The following is a 17,035-nucleotide window of genomic DNA, read 5'->3' as shown; positions in this document are numbered from 1 at the left end:
ATGTGTTAAACCATATATGTAATACTACTATATTGCTAACGGAAGTCGAGAAACTGTAGCCAACATTACGGTGCGGACGATACTTCGTGTCTCGCTCTAGCAAGGAATATTGTGCAATGTGCGCATGTGCTGATATATATATATATATATGTCTATTTCATATCTCTCGAACAAGCCGCGTATAATAAGCCACGCCTCTATAGACGTCACACATGCGCAGCACGGCAGAAATTCCTGCTATACTTGTCTCTTTTCAGCGTATCTTTTTTCTCTTTTCCTCTTATGGGTGTTAGCAATATAGTAGTACATATATGTGTTAAACATGATGTTAAATAGTAGTGTGAAGAACATACTAATATCGAAGTTTAGAAAGAGATATAAAAATGAGTTTTTGTGTTGTGTATAAATGTAAAAATCGCAAACACAAAAATAAAAAAAATGTTGAACAAATAGAGATGGAACGTGTTCAAACATATATTTTATTTTATTTACCCTTTTATAAAAATTAAGTGCTAATATACATATTAGAATAATAATATATATAACATATGTATATATATAGAATATTTTATAAAATATTTTATTTAATAATAATATATACAGTAAAAGATATAAAAATATTTAAAATGTGATTGTATCAGTGGGTCTAAATTTTTTTCGTATTACAATTTTTTTACGTTATATTTTTCTTGATTAGAAAAACTATTTGATTTAAAAAAAAATTACAAAAAAGACTTTATAGTATTTATTATCATGTACAATATTTGAAATGACGCAAATAAAACATTTAATATATTAATTATAAATATTTTGATTAATAAAGTTAGGTTGAGAATCAGTAATTATATATGGAAAGCCGAACACATCCGATCGGTTACGAAAATGGCCGACCTGGCACCGATGCCCCCTTTACCGCGATTATCAAATGCCCCTCGTAAAACGCTCTGTCTATAGAAGTCTATGCAATGAAATCGACGCGAGTGCACTTATTGTACTTACTTATACTGTGACCACGATGCACGATATGTTAAAGGCCATGACCCATGACAAGTGAAAAGTTTTAATCGAAACTGTAAGGCTTAACTAAATCAACCAACCACAGTCAAGGGAGTCAAGCATTCTGAGAAACGTCATAAGAATATTTAACTGTGATTGGTTGATTTGCTTATACCTTTACAGTTTCTATCAAAACTATAATAGAAATGTTTTTAGTTCAAATATAGTTGCTCATTATAGGTGCGTTCAGGGAGATGCTAATAGCGCTAACGGTATTATTCTATCTCTGTTACTCATTAAAAGTTAAACAGAAAAGTTTAACAGAGAACGATGCTGTTAGCGCTAATAGCGTCTCCCCAAACGCGCCCTATATGTATATCGAAGAATGACAGTTGACAGCACGTGAGCACTCAAAACTGAACGCAACATGCAACTAGTGTCTAGTGCATAATGTGTAAAAAGAGACAGAGATCCATCAGTTGAACATAAATTTGGTAATTGTACAGAATAGCTACCTCACCTCAAAAGTTGATAAAATTATACTCATTCGACGCGTTTTTGCATAAAATGAAAGAATCTGGCAAAAAAATTGTCGCTCTGCCCCGCGAAACGAGATATTAATTTTTAAAGATATCAACTTTTGAGGCTAGGATATCTGTCATATCGACTTATAGCGAATTCGGTCGCTTGCACTAGTGCGCACTGAGTGCGAACTTTTCTAGTGGCGTGTATTCGAATGATATTCACTGTCTCGGTGCAATCAGATTGGTGTATTCGACGAATAAAAATTGCCCTAGTGTAGTGGTGAATTTACATTCGGACAAACGACAAAAACTGAACGAGAGTAGAAAATGTTGCACTGACTTTTCTGACAGTGCAGTTTGATCATATTTGTTCAATTCGTTACTAATTCAAAAAAATGGAAGATAAAGAAAAGTTTATTATTTTAAATGAATTATTAGAATCAAGCAGTAGCAATGATGAAATAATAGAAAAAGTGTTAATAAATATAACGAAAGAAGAAAGACCAAAATCAAGAATTACGTGAATATTGTGATGAAAGAATAGAGACCAAGAGGTTATTATACATTATTATAAAAATATTTTAATGGTAGTAAAAAATTAATCTACAGTGCAATAAATATAACATGTATAATATTTAGTTTCATGCTTTGTCCCAGTGCGGCACTGACTAAATGTTGCACACAAAATGCATAAGCTACATGTGCATAGCATAAGATCGTATGGACCAATGAGCATCGAATATTAAGTCGCCATATTGATTTACATAATATTATTATTGGTTCATACGATCTTTTGCTATGCACATGTAGCTTATGCATTTTGTGTGCGATAGCCTTAATAGCGAATTCGGTACACATGCACTGACTCTATTCTGGTGCTGCCCCGACATGGTTGAGTGCAGAACTATCTTCGTGTAGCACTAGGCTAATGCGACCTATCTTGATGCTCAAAACTGAACGCAACATGCAACTAGTGTCTAGTGCATAATGTGTAAAAAGAGACAGAGATCCATCAGTTGAACATAAATTTGGTAATTGTACAGAATAGCTACCTCACCTCAAAAGTTGATAAAATTATACTCATTCGACGCGTTTTTGCATAAAATGAAAGAATCTGGCAAAAAAATTGTTTAACATAATAATTCATTTAAAATAATAAACTTTTCTTTATCTTCCATTTTTTTGAATTAGTAACGAATTAAACAAATATGACCAAACTGCACTGTCAGAAAAGTCAGTGCAACATTTTCTACTCTCGTTCAGTTTTTGTCGTTTGTCCGAATATAAATTCACCACTACACTAGGGTAATTTTTATTCGTCGAATACACCAATCTGATTGCACCGAGGCAGTGAATATCATCCGAATACATGGTACTAGAAAGGTTCGCACTCAGTGCGCACTAGTGCAAGCGACTGAGTTCGCTATAATATGACAGATATCCTAGCCTCAAAAGTTGATATCTTTAAAAATTAATATCTCGCTTCGCGGGGCAGAGCGACAATTTTTTCTGCCAGATTCTTTCATTTTATGCAAAAACGCGTCGAATGAGTATAATTTTATCAACTTTTGAGGTGAGGTAGCTATTCTGTACAATTACCAAATTTAACATTATAAAAATAAGAAATTATTACATATGTGAACATGTGAGAAAGAAAACAAATATTGTTATCTCTTACTATCCGCCATATTTGTTCCGGATTGTCAACCGTCGCAAATCGCATTGCGATTATCGCAACCGTCGCAATCAGTGAACTTTAGATAAAGTTCACGTTGCAACTCTTCAACTCTCCGGTATATGTATTATTATAGACTTATAATTACTGTATTATTACTACATGATCGAAAAGTATATGGACAAATCTTCGAAAATGCAGAGGACAAAAGGGAAAAAGAAATCACAATTTCCGTCATCTTCCGACGATTACGTTGAAATATCAATCGACGAGGATGTAGGCAAAGATTTCGGTATTCTCATAAACGCTCCGATTTCAAAAAATGGACATTTCGTCTTTAAATCAGAGAAAGCTTGGTCCGTTGACTCGTCACAATTCTCGGAATTTTTCACCTTAAATCTAAAAACATTATCAGGCGCGATCGATTGTATTCCATTCAACGAATATATTAACGTAAACGACAAATACTTCATTGTAAGTACCAATATACGAATTAACTACGCCAAAAGTTAATAAATCTAATATATATCCCGTAGAAAATAATTCAATCTCAAAATCATAAATATTATTTTATATCGAACTTATTTTTAATAGTGACTGTATAAAAAAAAAATCATACAAATAAAAATTATAATTCTACAAGATAAATCTTTACTCCATCTTACAAATTAATTATTAATTTTATATTTTAAAAGACTAAGAGTGCTTTGTGCAATGTTAAATTCATGAACCTTTAAATGTATTAAATTTATTAACTTTTAATTTTAAGTTGATCCGTCTAGTTCCTTAATTTTGCAACTATCTTTCTTGATTAAACAAATAATTAGAAATAATTTGATGATTTATATGATCTTTTTAGAGCGATCAATTGATGAATATCAATAACGATGCTGAGAAAGGAGAGGCTACTTACAATACAACAATTTATCCAAATACGTTGAATTCAGGAGATACTGTATGTTTGAAAAATGAGAAGAAAAAGGATATAAAGACCAATCAATCGAAAAATTTGGAGTCAAACACGAAATTCCCATCAGAAGATATCAATAATTTAGAAGAAGATATAGATTTTTTATTATCTTTAAAAGAACCAGTCCAGAATAATCCAACAATTCCACAGTTTATTTCTACATCACATAACGGTAAAATTTTAAATTAATAATTGACATTCCATATAATTTTCACACAATTCTTATTTTGGAAATTACATATAAAATATTTTTATATTGATTTATTGCAGATTCCAAAGCAAAGTCAAAGAATGCTCCAATTAAACCAATTGATTTAGAGAAATGGCTAGATACTGTTTTAGATGATTAATTTTTCTTTATTTTGAAATATATAAAGTATAAGAAAAAGGAGTGAAAAAAATAAATGAATTTAAACTTTTAAAGAAAGTTTACTTGGTACACAAAATATGAAATTATATGATTCTTTATTTTATATATATGTGTATATTAAATGCATCTTAAAGAACAATATCTTATAGTTACTTCACTTCAATTTTTCAAAATATATAAAAATTAATCTTTGAACTTTTTTGTAAGAAATGCATGCATGTAGTCATACACTACAAGCATAATAGCACCACCTGGACCTAATCTTAATATTTTTGGTGATAGACCTTTGTATAAGGCTGTGAATCTAGAATAATGTATTTTATATAAGTAACTTGAGAACAATTTGAGCAATTTTAGCAAATTCTTAAGTAAATTACATGCATAATTACCCTTCTCTCTTGTAAATAATATGTATGGTATTCAATGTTCCTTTATATTGTGTGCCATCTTGTGGTCCCTGAATGCGACTTTTGGCAACATCGAATGGTATATTTAAACAGGAAGCAACAGTACCTGACACAAATCCTATAATAATCTAAAAAATTTTTCATAGATACGATAAACTAAAAACAACTGCATATATTTATTGTGTTTGTATTGTGAGAATGATTACTTTAGTTAAAAATTCCAACCAAGGTTCTTTTTTAACTGGCACGCATTCTTTAACAGAATGATAAAAACTGAAATAAAAGGAGTTAAACACCGCATTCCTCATTATAGTGGCTGAAAGCCCCTTGTTCAGACCGTTTAAACCAAAACCATGTTTTGAAACTATTTCTTTTGTCACTGCAAAAGTTGACGGGCTTTCTTTAACATGCTTTCGATTAGATTGTAATTTTACTTTGATCACCTCAAAAGGATTAACTAGTATAGCCTCTGTAACACCAGCAAAGAAACCAGCGCATGAAAATGTCTGTAATGATATAAACTTGTTTATCTTAAAAATAATTAGAAAATTGTATATGTTAGTAACTGTATTCAAATAATTACCAATGGAGTAGGTGCATTAGCGCCGAATAAGAAAAATTGTTTATATTGCTCAAATGTAAAAAACTAAAAAGAAATAATTTTTTATACACAAGTAAAAAAAATCATATTTCTAAACATCAAACATAAACACTTACTTTAACTGCGCGTTTGGGAGTTTCTACAATTATTGGAGGTAAAATTCCCTTCCAAAATGCAGATAATCCTTCAGTCTTATACATTTTAGTCATACAGTCATAAATCCCTAAAATAATATTTATGTACGTATATATATATATATATATATATATATACAATAAAAAAATATATATATTTTATATATGTATATATTATAATACCTGTATAATAAAATGGATCCATGTTTGATGTCTTCACTTGAAGCTGAAAACGTGTTTTAACAAGATCCATTGGATGCATTATGCAAACCTCAATAAAACCTGCTGATCCTCCAGCACATATTTGGATAACAGCTTCTTTTAGAATATTATCTTTGTAATATGCCATTTTTATAATCTTTATTAAAAGAATTGTCTCATTGATGTAATATAAAGAATAATATCAAAATTATTTGTATAAATACAAATAAAATCCAATACTTTATAATGTATATTTGATATATATGTATGTTGTATCTAAAAATAATGTAATTTAATTTTTTTCTATTCTTAAAATATTGAACTATAAAATTATTAATACTATAATATGTTCTATGCCATATAAAAAATAATATTTACTTTTAATTTTAATGTGTTCTTGTTACCTTTTTATATTTATTTTAATAGATCAAATAAAATTACATTATCTTTGAAGCATCAGAAAGTTAATTTAGTACTGATATGCACAGTTTTGTAAAACTTTTCTACTTTTACAATTTTTAATCGTGATAAGTTTATGGCATGGTCCATATTGTGTATAAAATAATAATAAGTATAAATATTAATGTATGTATAGTAGGTAAATATATATGTATAGTAAATAAGACCTAAAATGTTTGTTGAGTTAGCTATCTATTTTTTAGCACAAAAAAGAATTGTAATTTTTGATACAATGATTAATATCTTATTTTCATATTTTAAATAAATTTTATATAGATATTACTTAAAAATATGTTTATAACTATATAGACTATATTAATCATAATATTATAATATTTTATCATTAGAGCAGAATTCGAAAAGTTACTTTATATAAAAGTAATTTATAAGAATAACTTTTGTTACCATGTTACTGTAAAAAATATGGCATTACAATTTCACATTATTTTTTTTAATATGCTATACTAATAAAGTTATACATACATAAAAATATATGTATATATATATATTTATTTATATTAGTTAAATTTTCTATTTTTTAGATTAAAAAAGTTTTTCTTTTTTCAATTAAGGTTTTAAGATTCAAAACTTTAGTACATTTGTTTATATCAATAACGGTATCAAATTATCAAATTATATATCGCACTTATTGTTATATATTTTAATATAAAAAATGTTTAAAAACGTAATATATATTATCGATATAAATAAATGTATACTAATATTTTTAATCTTAAAACCTTAACTAAAAAATCTGTTTTTAAATATGTGTATATTATATACGTTTAAATAACAGCTGTGTGAGGAGGGACTAGTCCCCCTCCCTCCCTTAACACACACACATTATATATATATATATATAACACATATATATATATATATATATATATATATATATATATACCGTAAATCCGTAAATATATGTAGTAGAATTAATTAAATGCTTTTGTGCTTTTATACTTCTTATAACTATACATATGTATGCCATCGATCACAGTACCACATGATACGATGTATGTGTATGTATGTATGTACACACACACACACACACACACACACACACACACACACACACACACACACACACACACACACACACACACACACACACACACACACACACACACACACACACACACACACACACACACACACACACACACACACACACACACACACACACACACACACACACACACACACACACACACACACACACACACACACACACACACACACACACACACACACACACACACACACACACACACACACACACACACACACACACACACACACACACACACACAACACACATCGTATCATGTCGTACTGTGATCGATGGCATTACATATGTATAGTTACAAGAAGTATAAAAGCACAAAAGCATTTAATTAATTCTACTACATATATTTACGGATTTACTTACGTTTAGCAAATAAATATTATTATAGATATCACAATTTGACGCAAATGTATAATTTCCACACAAAAATTCATATATCCACTATTTTACTGGTATTATTTAGCAATTCATCCTTATATAAATTCGTTGTAATATAAAAGCGTTATTATCTAACTGTATTGCATAATTGAATGATTAGGCGATAATGACTTTTTTCCTCTGTGACGTCCGCAACGAGTATATATATGAATAAGTATAATAGTTTTGAACATGCATAAAGATAACTAAAATAAAAAAATCATCAAGCCAATAAACTTCTACGACAATAAGTTTTTCGTTTACAGCCTATAATCAGTCTGCGATTGTGGTCTGTTTATGAATTACGTAAAAGTTTTGTACTGAATAATGTCTTTCATTTTCAGCGCGATAATGGTGCGTGTATGTATATATGCTGTATATTACGAATTCATTTTTCTGCGAACATACAGGAGATTCTTAAAGAGACACACACACATCCATGTTACGAAATAATAATTATAAAAAAGCTCTGAAAATATATACCCAACAAGAGCAGACGATATTTTTATGATAAATATATACTCATAAATATTTTTAGTATTTTTTTTTAATATATAAAAGTTTTGACATATACATATATTATTAAAATGTAGATTAGATAATTTTATATAATTTTATGGTAATAAATATAAGAAAATAAGTATTTTATATTGTAGTATATTTTGTAAATATTTCTCAAATATTATATAATTGGTGAGATAATTTATGATAAATCTTTATGACTTGTTCAATCTAACAATAAAAGATTACAAAAATATGAAATATTTTGATAAATATTTATAAAATATATATTCAAATCATTATTATATAAATGTTTTTATATTTATTTTATAAATATTGTGCGCTGTTTAAATATATATATATATATATCGTATAAAGCATTGAACTTAGATTTTTCTAATTTCACCAAAATAAATAAGTCATTTTAGGAACACCCTATATAGTTCAGTGTATAACTCGCTCCATTCACCTTTGCACCCATATTATCCACAATGAGAAACGTCATCGGTACTAAAGAGTTGAAGAAGTTCGTGCGTTATCGAATCTAAATGTTGCTATGTCATAATGAATGTATAGAGACGCACACACACAAATACCAATCAACACGTGCAATCTTCATGAAACTTGCGCGACACGAGCCGCGTCGTACTCCATTAATTGTGGTAACTCGTCATCGTTTGCGATGAGTTCCGCGTAATATCTCTTGATTTCTTTACGTACTCTTTTCAGTTTTATTTCTATTAATGCCGTTCGTCCAATTGTGCCAATAAAAATTCGAGGAAAAAGATTTCAATCGTCCATTATCGTGTATACACGTCCGAACGAAACATGAGTGTGCGACATCGAAAGGTATATAATATATATATATATATATACAATTTATCATTAATAAATCACTTACCGAAATTTATTTATCAAGATTCATTCGTCGCACATTACACGGTTTAATCCTTTATCGATGTAATCGATCATCCTGTTAATTATCATAACCATACGTAATAATGTATGTATGTACACTCGACATGAATCGTTCGAATTTCGAACATGCCTCTTTCTTCGCGTGTCACGTGATCACGCTCGCTTGACATATGGCAAACCACGTGGTCAGGTGTGCTAATGGCTAATAGAAGTGTGGCCTGTCGTACGTCGTACGTCGCGTGTCGCGTGTATCTTCGTTGTATTCTAGAATTCTAGAGTCTAGAAACGAAATCCATAAAGAAAAAAAATGAGCACAACACACAATTTGACGCGATTTGTCACAATTTACGTCGATCTTTTTGTCGTTTTGCTTATCGAATGAAGAGAATTACGATTTTTTTTATGACGAATCTATGTCTTTGGCAAGTTCTTCGGATCGCCTTAAATGCAATATACGCTCGTGAGTATAGAAATAATCGAAAAAGACCTACAAGATTAATTTTGATTAGAAATATTTTATTTTTGTTATAAAATTGTGTTATATTGCTTTAAATCGATGGGAAAGATTTTCGAAAAAATTGTTAAACTCGTGGCTTGACAGAAAATATGTGAAGCTATTTTTTATTTGTCATTATTTTGTTATATATAATTGTTTTTATAGTAGCTTTAAATTAATTGCGGTATTTTTTTTTTTATTTTTATATTTCACATTTTGATTTACATAATAATAATGTGTATGTGTAATAATATGTGTAATTTATACACATGTGTATTTGCAATATAATTTGTGATACATCGAATATTGTTCATTAATCCAGATTTTCTTTTAATACTGTTGTTTTTATATTTTTAGCTAAGAAACGAAAATGAAGAGGAGCGTGATAATCAATTGGCATCCCACCAAAAGAAAACTACTAATCAGCTAAGAAGAAAGTATTTTACCATGCTGGTATTGCTTGGTACATTGTTCCTAGGTTATATAGCCATAGCAAATGATTTAAAACCTATGAGAATAGGCAGCAAAGCTATCGATACACTAGCATTCTCATTTAATTTACAAAAACCATTCTATGTTGTTGTTATTGATGCTGGCTCTACTGGTAGTCGTGTATTAGCCTTCAGTTTTCACGAGTCAATTCTCAATGGCAATTTAGTGTTAGACAATGAGCTATTTAGTGAAATAAAACCAGGTTTGAGTTCGTTTGCGAACAATCCGAAAGATGCTGCAAAATCTCTGACTATACTTTTGGATAAAGCAAAGACTGTTATTCCGCAATCCGAATGGTCTCGTACATTGCTGACTATGAAAGCCACAGCAGGATTGAGATTGTTACCGGAACATAAAGCCAACAATATACTGGAAGAGTGCAAAAAGTTGTTTCACACGTCCGGCTTTCAGGTTGCAAAGAATTCCATCTCCATAATGGAAGGCACAGATGAGGGAATCTTCTCTTGGTTCACCGTCAATTTCTTACTTGATCGTTTTAATTCTGTTAGTTCTCAAACTACTGTGGCTGCATTAGATCTCGGGGGAGGCTCAACACAGATCACATTTCAGCCAAATAATGATCAAGTGAAACAATTGGAGAAACATGTTTATTCCGTAAATGTATTAAATCACAACATGAGCTTATATACGCACAGTTACTTAGGCATGGGTTTAATGGCTGCCAGAAAAGCGATATTAACTTATGACACGAATCTGGATGCAGACTCTAAGCTCCCTATAGAGATACATTCTGAATGCATCAATCCGATTATATCCACTGAATGGTCATACGGTGGACGTGACTATATTGTAAAAGGTCCGATAAATGGCACATACAAACTAATAAAGACTCAAAACTTTGCCGGTGGGGAAGAAAATAAACCAATTGTACACTTTTCGGAATGTTCAAAGATCATCGAAAATTATGTCAATACTCTGACGGACAAACCAATAGGCTTAAAAGATCATGAAATATATGCGTTTTCATACTACTTTGAACGTGCAACAGAGGTAAGGCTTTCAACTAGAAATATTATATAAAAAATTATAAGAAGAAAATTATAAGAAATATCCTTTTATTATAAAAATATTAAATAACGTATCTCAATTTTTATAACTTTTATTATCGTAAAATATGAAAAATTATATATATGTACAGAGTGTAGGAAAAAATATGGAAACCCTGAAAAATCTCGAAAAATATAAGTTTTACAGAAAAATATTTCAGACAAAAGTTGTATAGTTTTAAGAGATACATAAGATGACGTCATTGATTTGACCTTAAATAGTTGCTTGAAGGTCATGTGAAGGTTACCTTTAATTTCTTAAATGGAACACCCTATTTTTAATTGCAGATTCTTGTAGCTTACTTGAAGTGCTTTCCAAAACACTATAATAAAGCTTCTTTTGGTGAAGAATTTCCTGAGATTTTAAAGTTTGTCATGATACTTTTTAATATAAAATATGAAATAAATGAATAGACCTTGCCTTAGATGGCTGGATCTTTCCTCAATCTTGTTTTAGATTCGTTTTCTGTAAAATTTATTTTTCGAGTTTTTGCAACATTTCTATACTTTTTCCTCACCCTGTATACACACACACTATATATATACATGAATTGAGTTTTTAGGTAGCATTAATAGATCCATTTTTGGGTGGAATGGTGCAATTAATTGGATTTTTGAAGCAAGCAATTGAAACATGCGACTATCCAAACACAGATCAGCCATTCATGTGTTTAGATTTGACATTTATTTATATTTTGTTAAGAGATGGATTTGGCTTGGAACCAACAACTAAATTATATGTAAGTACAATAGAGATTGTATATTTTGTTATGATTTTAATCATTTGAAAATATTTGAAAAATAAAAATATTTTTAACTCTTGTAGCTTTACAAGAAGATTAATGGCCACGAATTAAGTTGGGCATTAGGAGCTGCGTTCAATGTTCTTCAAAATGGACTTTGATTTATGTTTTATTGTTGTACTGTTGGATGAATTTTATAGCAGATTTATACAAAAGACAAGAAAATGCTTTTAAGGAGGAAAAAAGAATAGCCAAAGCAGTTATTAAGATGTAAACATTTTGGCTTTGGCAATGAAAATGTTTGAATTATTAACGTTTACTGCACAATTGCCTAACATTGTAATCGTACAATCTATCTTGATATCACTCCTATGACATAAAAAAGCAGTATTTAATATATATTTTTAGGTACATGTATATAATATATTTTTATCTAAAATGTGTCTTTTTATCTAACAAATAGAAAACATATCGCTTTTATATTATAAATATTTTTAACTATTTTATTTTTGGATATGTACTCACACAATATACATTCAATAACTTTGTATTAATATATTCAGTTCTTAATTTTTTCTCTCAAGATTCATAATGTAAATCATTCAATGATAAAATTTATATCATTCAATATATAAAATTAATTAAGAAGTATGATGATTCAATAATTACAGAAAAGTGTGAAATTACGAATATGTTCTTACGACGATATTTACTATAGAACTTTTGACTAAAATATAAGAAAAAATAAAACTTTTTGGCATATATTAATATACATAAAAATTACGATTATCATCACAAAATTAGTACAAATAGGATTAATCAAGATGCTAATATCTATCTGTTATAAATATGCCACAGATGTATATAAAGTTTGATTTTTTTTATGTCTCAGTGTGTTGCAATATGTTACAGGATTTTTCATTACTCTATCGCGTTCGCGTTTATAATTTTGATATTGATTGTAACATCCAGAGTATCCTAAAATCACTGTACATCTTTTTAAGAGCGGATTCTCTGGCCAATTACAGATCATTTTTCTTAGTGAAAATTTCAAGAAAAAGTCATCATTTTTTTACAAATTTCTAATTTTTATTTTATATTTTTTTACTTTGTAACTGACTTTGTAACTTTTAATTTTATTAAAGTAAATTCCTGAAATTAATTGAAAGTAATTGTATTAATCTTTTAATTCTACAAAATTTGCGAAAAAACCTTTTTCAATTGCGTATAACTCAAAAATTATTGATACTTCAACATTTTCTCTGAAGAAAAATTATCTTCAAATTGGCCAAAAAATCTGCTCTTAAAAAGATGTACAGTGGTTTTAGGACACTATATACAGCGCAATGCAACGAATCATACTATTTACAAACTGTTAAAGTCTTATACAATCCTTTACATTTTATATATTAGTCTGCATATTATAAAAATAGAGACACAAATCTATAGATGCATGTAATATGTATATATAGTGCCTTTAAAATGCTGTTTTTAAATAAAATGTATCGCTATACATAAGTACTTAATATTTATCTTTCTCATATTCCAATTTCAAAATATAGATAAATAAGTTTCTTTGCAACCATTCATGTTTAACGCTGCCACTGCATTTTTTCCTTAAAATAGTGTTTTCTAAAAAATTTGTATATATAAATAACATGCATGTTGCGCAAAATTTCGAGCTTTGGTTCAGAGCCACAAAAGTGGCTTTGCGACAGGGAACAGAAGTAAAAAATTAAAAAATTTTTATTTTCTCAAAAATAATGTTTCTGGTGTTACTGATTTCAATTCTGAGCACTGATTTATGAAATTTCGAGTCGTAAGAGCAGTATTGACAATGTGAATGAATATAAATGTGTAAGCTTATGCGGAAAAATTATATATTTTTTGAAATAAATAAAAAAAATTTAGTAATCATATTTTTTGTATTTTTGTCGAAAACTTATTTTTTTATGCATTAATTTTTCATTAATAAATACACAACTTCTATAATGTATAATTTATTTGCATCTCTCTTACATTTTCAGAGAAAATGAATTTTATGATGATATAAGATTTACAGTTACGCGGAAAGACAACCATATATATATAATCAAATGTAAATGCGTATACCTAATATAAATATAAATAAAATATGTTCATATAAGTTTTTTTTTCTGTCTACGTATATACATAAAAAAGAAGAATTAGAAAGTAATTTAAAAAATTATTTATTTTTAAGTAAAATTTTTGAAAAAAATGGCCTATTTATAATCATATATAAATTTATATATGAATTGTACACACACACGCGCGCGCGCGCACACAGACACACATACATATTGGAAGAATAATTTTCGTATTATTTTGTTTAGAAAAATTTTTTTTTACTTCAAATTTTATTTTTTCTAAATAAAACAAAATACGAAAGTTGTTCTTTGAATTATTTTTCAATTATTTTTTCTATATGGACAGAAATTATATAAAAGAAAAAAAAAATTTCTGCAAATGTTTTATACATATATGTATATATATATAATTAGATATTGTTTATTTTTAATCGTTTATTCAAAGGTTCTAAGAATTCAGAAAAGATAGAATATTTTATATATATTTTCTTAAAAAATTTATTATTGTCAATAAATTAAAAAAAAATGCAATTTAAATTAATATGCATCTTGATTTTGGATTATTCCTTCTCTCTCTCCCTCGCTTTTTCTGCTGATATTTCATTAAAGATATTTTTTTTAAATCTGATGATTTATATATATTTTATTTTTATATGCTATAGACACGTGAAACCAATTCCTGTTTTATAATGTAATAATAGAACAGGAATTTGTATTACACAATAACATTTGATAACATGTGAATTTTTTTCATGTTTACAACATTGAAAATGTAATTTATATTGAAATATCTTTTATTGTATGTTTTTCATTATTGATACACTTTTGTAGTTAAATTATCATCATCGATTATTCGGAAGTGAACAAGAATAAGTCTCTGGTAATAAGAAAAAAGAAGACAGATTTCACAATGGCATATCTTATCATGAATGAGCATCGAGGACACGCATCATTATTCATTATTTTAAATACCAATAACAAATCGTTACTGTTGAAAATGTCACGCATGTGCGTGAACTGTGCTCCCACTTATTGTAATAAATAAATAGAAAAATAATGCCTTATTCATAAAGCTGGTATAGGAGAGAGAGAGAGAGAGACACATCTTCTTTTTCTTAACAATAAAAGGGATGAGAACAAAAAGAAACTGCGTTGTCATTCATAGTCGACTCAGAAGCCAGAAACGATCCATGTTTAAGGTAAATATTCTATTTTATGTATCTTTTTTACCTAAATATTCTTTTTTGCGTATTTTAAAAATAAGGTTTGTTTTACTTTAGGCCTCTTTTTACACATTTTATTGTTTTCTATTCATTTATGAAATAATTATGAAAGATTTGTCACAAAGTTTTAATTTTTATTAATAAGATGATGTTTTTGCGCTTCAATATATGTAGTTTACATAGTATTTCATTTATATCCAACAATTGACAAAAGTATATAGCCATATAATATGCCATATTTTTTATGTTTAAGAATGTTTAGCACATATACTTTTCTCATATATCTTAATATATGATTATTATAAAGATTACATAAATCCTTATTATTTATTTATAGCTAGTGTGTAGAAATGTATTTTCGAACTTCTGTTGCTTTTTTTCGGAGAATTTTCATGTTTCTTAAATTATAATGAGAAACTTTTATCATTGACGGTACCTCGATTTCAACATTACAGCACAAAATTTGAATTATAAAAATAAAAGAATTTACTCGTACAGAGTAATTTAAAATGTCAGAATAAAAATTATAATAGTGAATAATGACAAAATATAAGATTTTTAACTATTTCTTTGATAAATTTAATAATTTGTCATTTCTCCGAAAAGAAAGAAATGTGGCAACATGGTAATTTTTCATAAGTTAGTCAAATTGCAAATTAACATAGAGGCTTAGTCGCTTCTCGCTTACACGTTTGTTATATATGTAGAGGCTTCTTCAGTTGAAAAGATAAGTTATTTAAAATGTCAAAAGAAGGCTCAGCTGAATGCTATATATGTTGCCACGTTTTCACAATAAATAATATGTCATTTCGGATAATAGAACGAAATTGAGAAAATTATATTCAATATTATCTTTTGAACTAGTCAGTACTTGATCAAAATTATGTGATCAAATATTTCCTCTATATTTAAACTATACTTTTGCAAATTTTGAATAAATTCCTATTATTATTACTATCTATTTTAGCTCTTAAATCAACACGATCGCAGGTTTTTTATAAGATAGAAAATCTGTAATTGTATCAATTTAAGGGCTAAAAAGGACAGAAATAATTATATTTATACTTATTTATATAAATAATTATATTTATAATTATATTAATACTTTTACTTATAATTAGATCCACAAAATAATTATATTTATAATAATATCGACGGGTAAATACATTGCAAATTAAAATCCTTATAACTTTTGATTGCTTCAGTGAATCAACTCCAGGTTTTTTATGAATCTCTGAACATGTATCAGAACAATCTGTGCAAATTTTATTAAATTCCTATATTTTTAAAAATAGGTATTAAACATCCTTAAAAAAAAATTAAGAATGCTGGTCTTATTTTTCTCTAGCCAATAATAAAGCGTAGTAAATAATTGTAACAATTTTGCAATATATTATATAACTATAGTAATTTGCACTTCACTTTAACAATACTTAAAAAGGAATAAAAACTTATCATTTTAAAAGATATTTCATTTCCTAAAGATAATAAAATTTTTAAACCAAAAAAGGTTAGTTTTTACTTAATCTTAAAATTATTTTCTTTCCAACTTCTTAATAAAACTCTTATTAATAAAACTAAAAAATTTGCTTTTTATCGAATCTCATTTTTTGTAGTTTATATATAACATATACACAAAATATAATAAATATAGTTTATAATATATA

General features: G+C 28.0%; 3 protein-coding genes across 4 annotated transcripts; 2 read left to right on the top strand and 1 right to left on the bottom strand.

The window, feature by feature from the left end:
• The first annotated feature begins 2,911 nt into the window (after positions 1 to 2,911).
• Positions 2,912 to 4,943, top strand: LOC140673585 (uncharacterized). Its single transcript, XM_072906628.1, has 3 exons — positions 2,912 to 3,669; positions 4,055 to 4,337; positions 4,436 to 4,943. The coding sequence occupies exons 1-3, from the start codon at positions 3,358 to 3,360 to the stop codon at positions 4,513 to 4,515; spliced, it is 675 nt and encodes a 224-aa protein (XP_072762729.1). The 5' UTR covers positions 2,912 to 3,357; the 3' UTR covers positions 4,516 to 4,943.
• Positions 4,711 to 9,360, bottom strand: LOC140673584 (mitochondrial 2-oxodicarboxylate carrier). The gene is made up of 7 exons (XM_072906627.1): positions 9,223 to 9,360; positions 5,861 to 6,154; positions 5,660 to 5,766; positions 5,526 to 5,588; positions 5,149 to 5,448; positions 4,925 to 5,070; positions 4,711 to 4,839 (listed from the first exon to the last, which is right to left on the bottom strand). The coding sequence occupies exons 2-7, from the start codon at positions 6,024 to 6,026 to the stop codon at positions 4,719 to 4,721; spliced, it is 903 nt and encodes a 300-aa protein (XP_072762728.1). The 5' UTR covers positions 6,027 to 6,154; positions 9,223 to 9,360; the 3' UTR covers positions 4,711 to 4,718.
• LOC140673582 (ectonucleoside triphosphate diphosphohydrolase 5-like) lies at positions 8,912 to 13,957 on the top strand. 2 transcript variants are annotated; one of them, XM_072906621.1, is made up of 4 exons: positions 8,912 to 9,170; positions 10,093 to 11,238; positions 11,858 to 12,034; positions 12,121 to 13,957. In XM_072906621.1, the coding sequence occupies exons 1-4, from the start codon at positions 9,150 to 9,152 to the stop codon at positions 12,196 to 12,198; spliced, it is 1,422 nt and encodes a 473-aa protein (XP_072762722.1). In that variant the 5' UTR covers positions 8,912 to 9,149; the 3' UTR covers positions 12,199 to 13,957. The 2 variants fall into 2 exon arrangements, with proteins under 2 accessions (XP_072762722.1, XP_072762723.1); XM_072906622.1 differs by lacking the exon at positions 8,912 to 9,170 and adding an exon at positions 9,435 to 9,699.
• The last annotated feature ends 3,078 nt before the right edge of the window (positions 13,958 to 17,035 follow it).

The sequence above is a fragment of the Anoplolepis gracilipes genome, chromosome 14 (genome assembly GCF_047496725.1).
Source record: "Anoplolepis gracilipes chromosome 14, ASM4749672v1, whole genome shotgun sequence".
Taxonomy (NCBI): Eukaryota; Metazoa; Arthropoda; class Insecta; order Hymenoptera; family Formicidae; genus Anoplolepis; species Anoplolepis gracilipes.
This window is presented reverse-complemented; position numbering and strand designations above follow the sequence as displayed.

Bases quoted from the DNA above. Each gene is read 5' to 3' on its own strand.
- LOC140673585 (XM_072906628.1), top strand. From the start codon at position 3,358: ATGATCGAAAAGTATATGGACAAATCTTCGAAAATGCAGAGGACAAAA. The intron at 3,670-4,054 runs GTAAGTACCAAT...TGATCTTTTTAG, and splicing joins TAAACGACAAATACTTCATT to AGCGATCAATTGATGAATAT. The intron at 4,338-4,435 runs GTAAAATTTTAA...GATTTATTGCAG, and splicing joins TATTTCTACATCACATAACG to ATTCCAAAGCAAAGTCAAAG.
- LOC140673584 (XM_072906627.1), bottom strand. From the start codon at position 6,026: ATGGCATATTACAAAGATAATATTCTAAAAGAAGCTGTTATCCAAATA. The intron at 5,767-5,860 runs GTATTATAATAT...ATATTATTTTAG, and splicing joins GGATCCATTTTATTATACAG to GGATTTATGACTGTATGACT. The intron at 5,449-5,525 runs GTAATTATTTGA...ATATCATTACAG, and splicing joins CTAATGCACCTACTCCATTG to ACATTTTCATGCGCTGGTTT.
- LOC140673582 (XM_072906621.1), top strand. From the start codon at position 9,150: ATGAGTGTGCGACATCGAAAG. The intron at 11,239-11,857 runs GTAAGGCTTTCA...TTGAGTTTTTAG, and splicing joins ACTTTGAACGTGCAACAGAG to GTAGCATTAATAGATCCATT. The intron at 12,035-12,120 runs GTAAGTACAATA...TAACTCTTGTAG, and splicing joins AACCAACAACTAAATTATAT to CTTTACAAGAAGATTAATGG.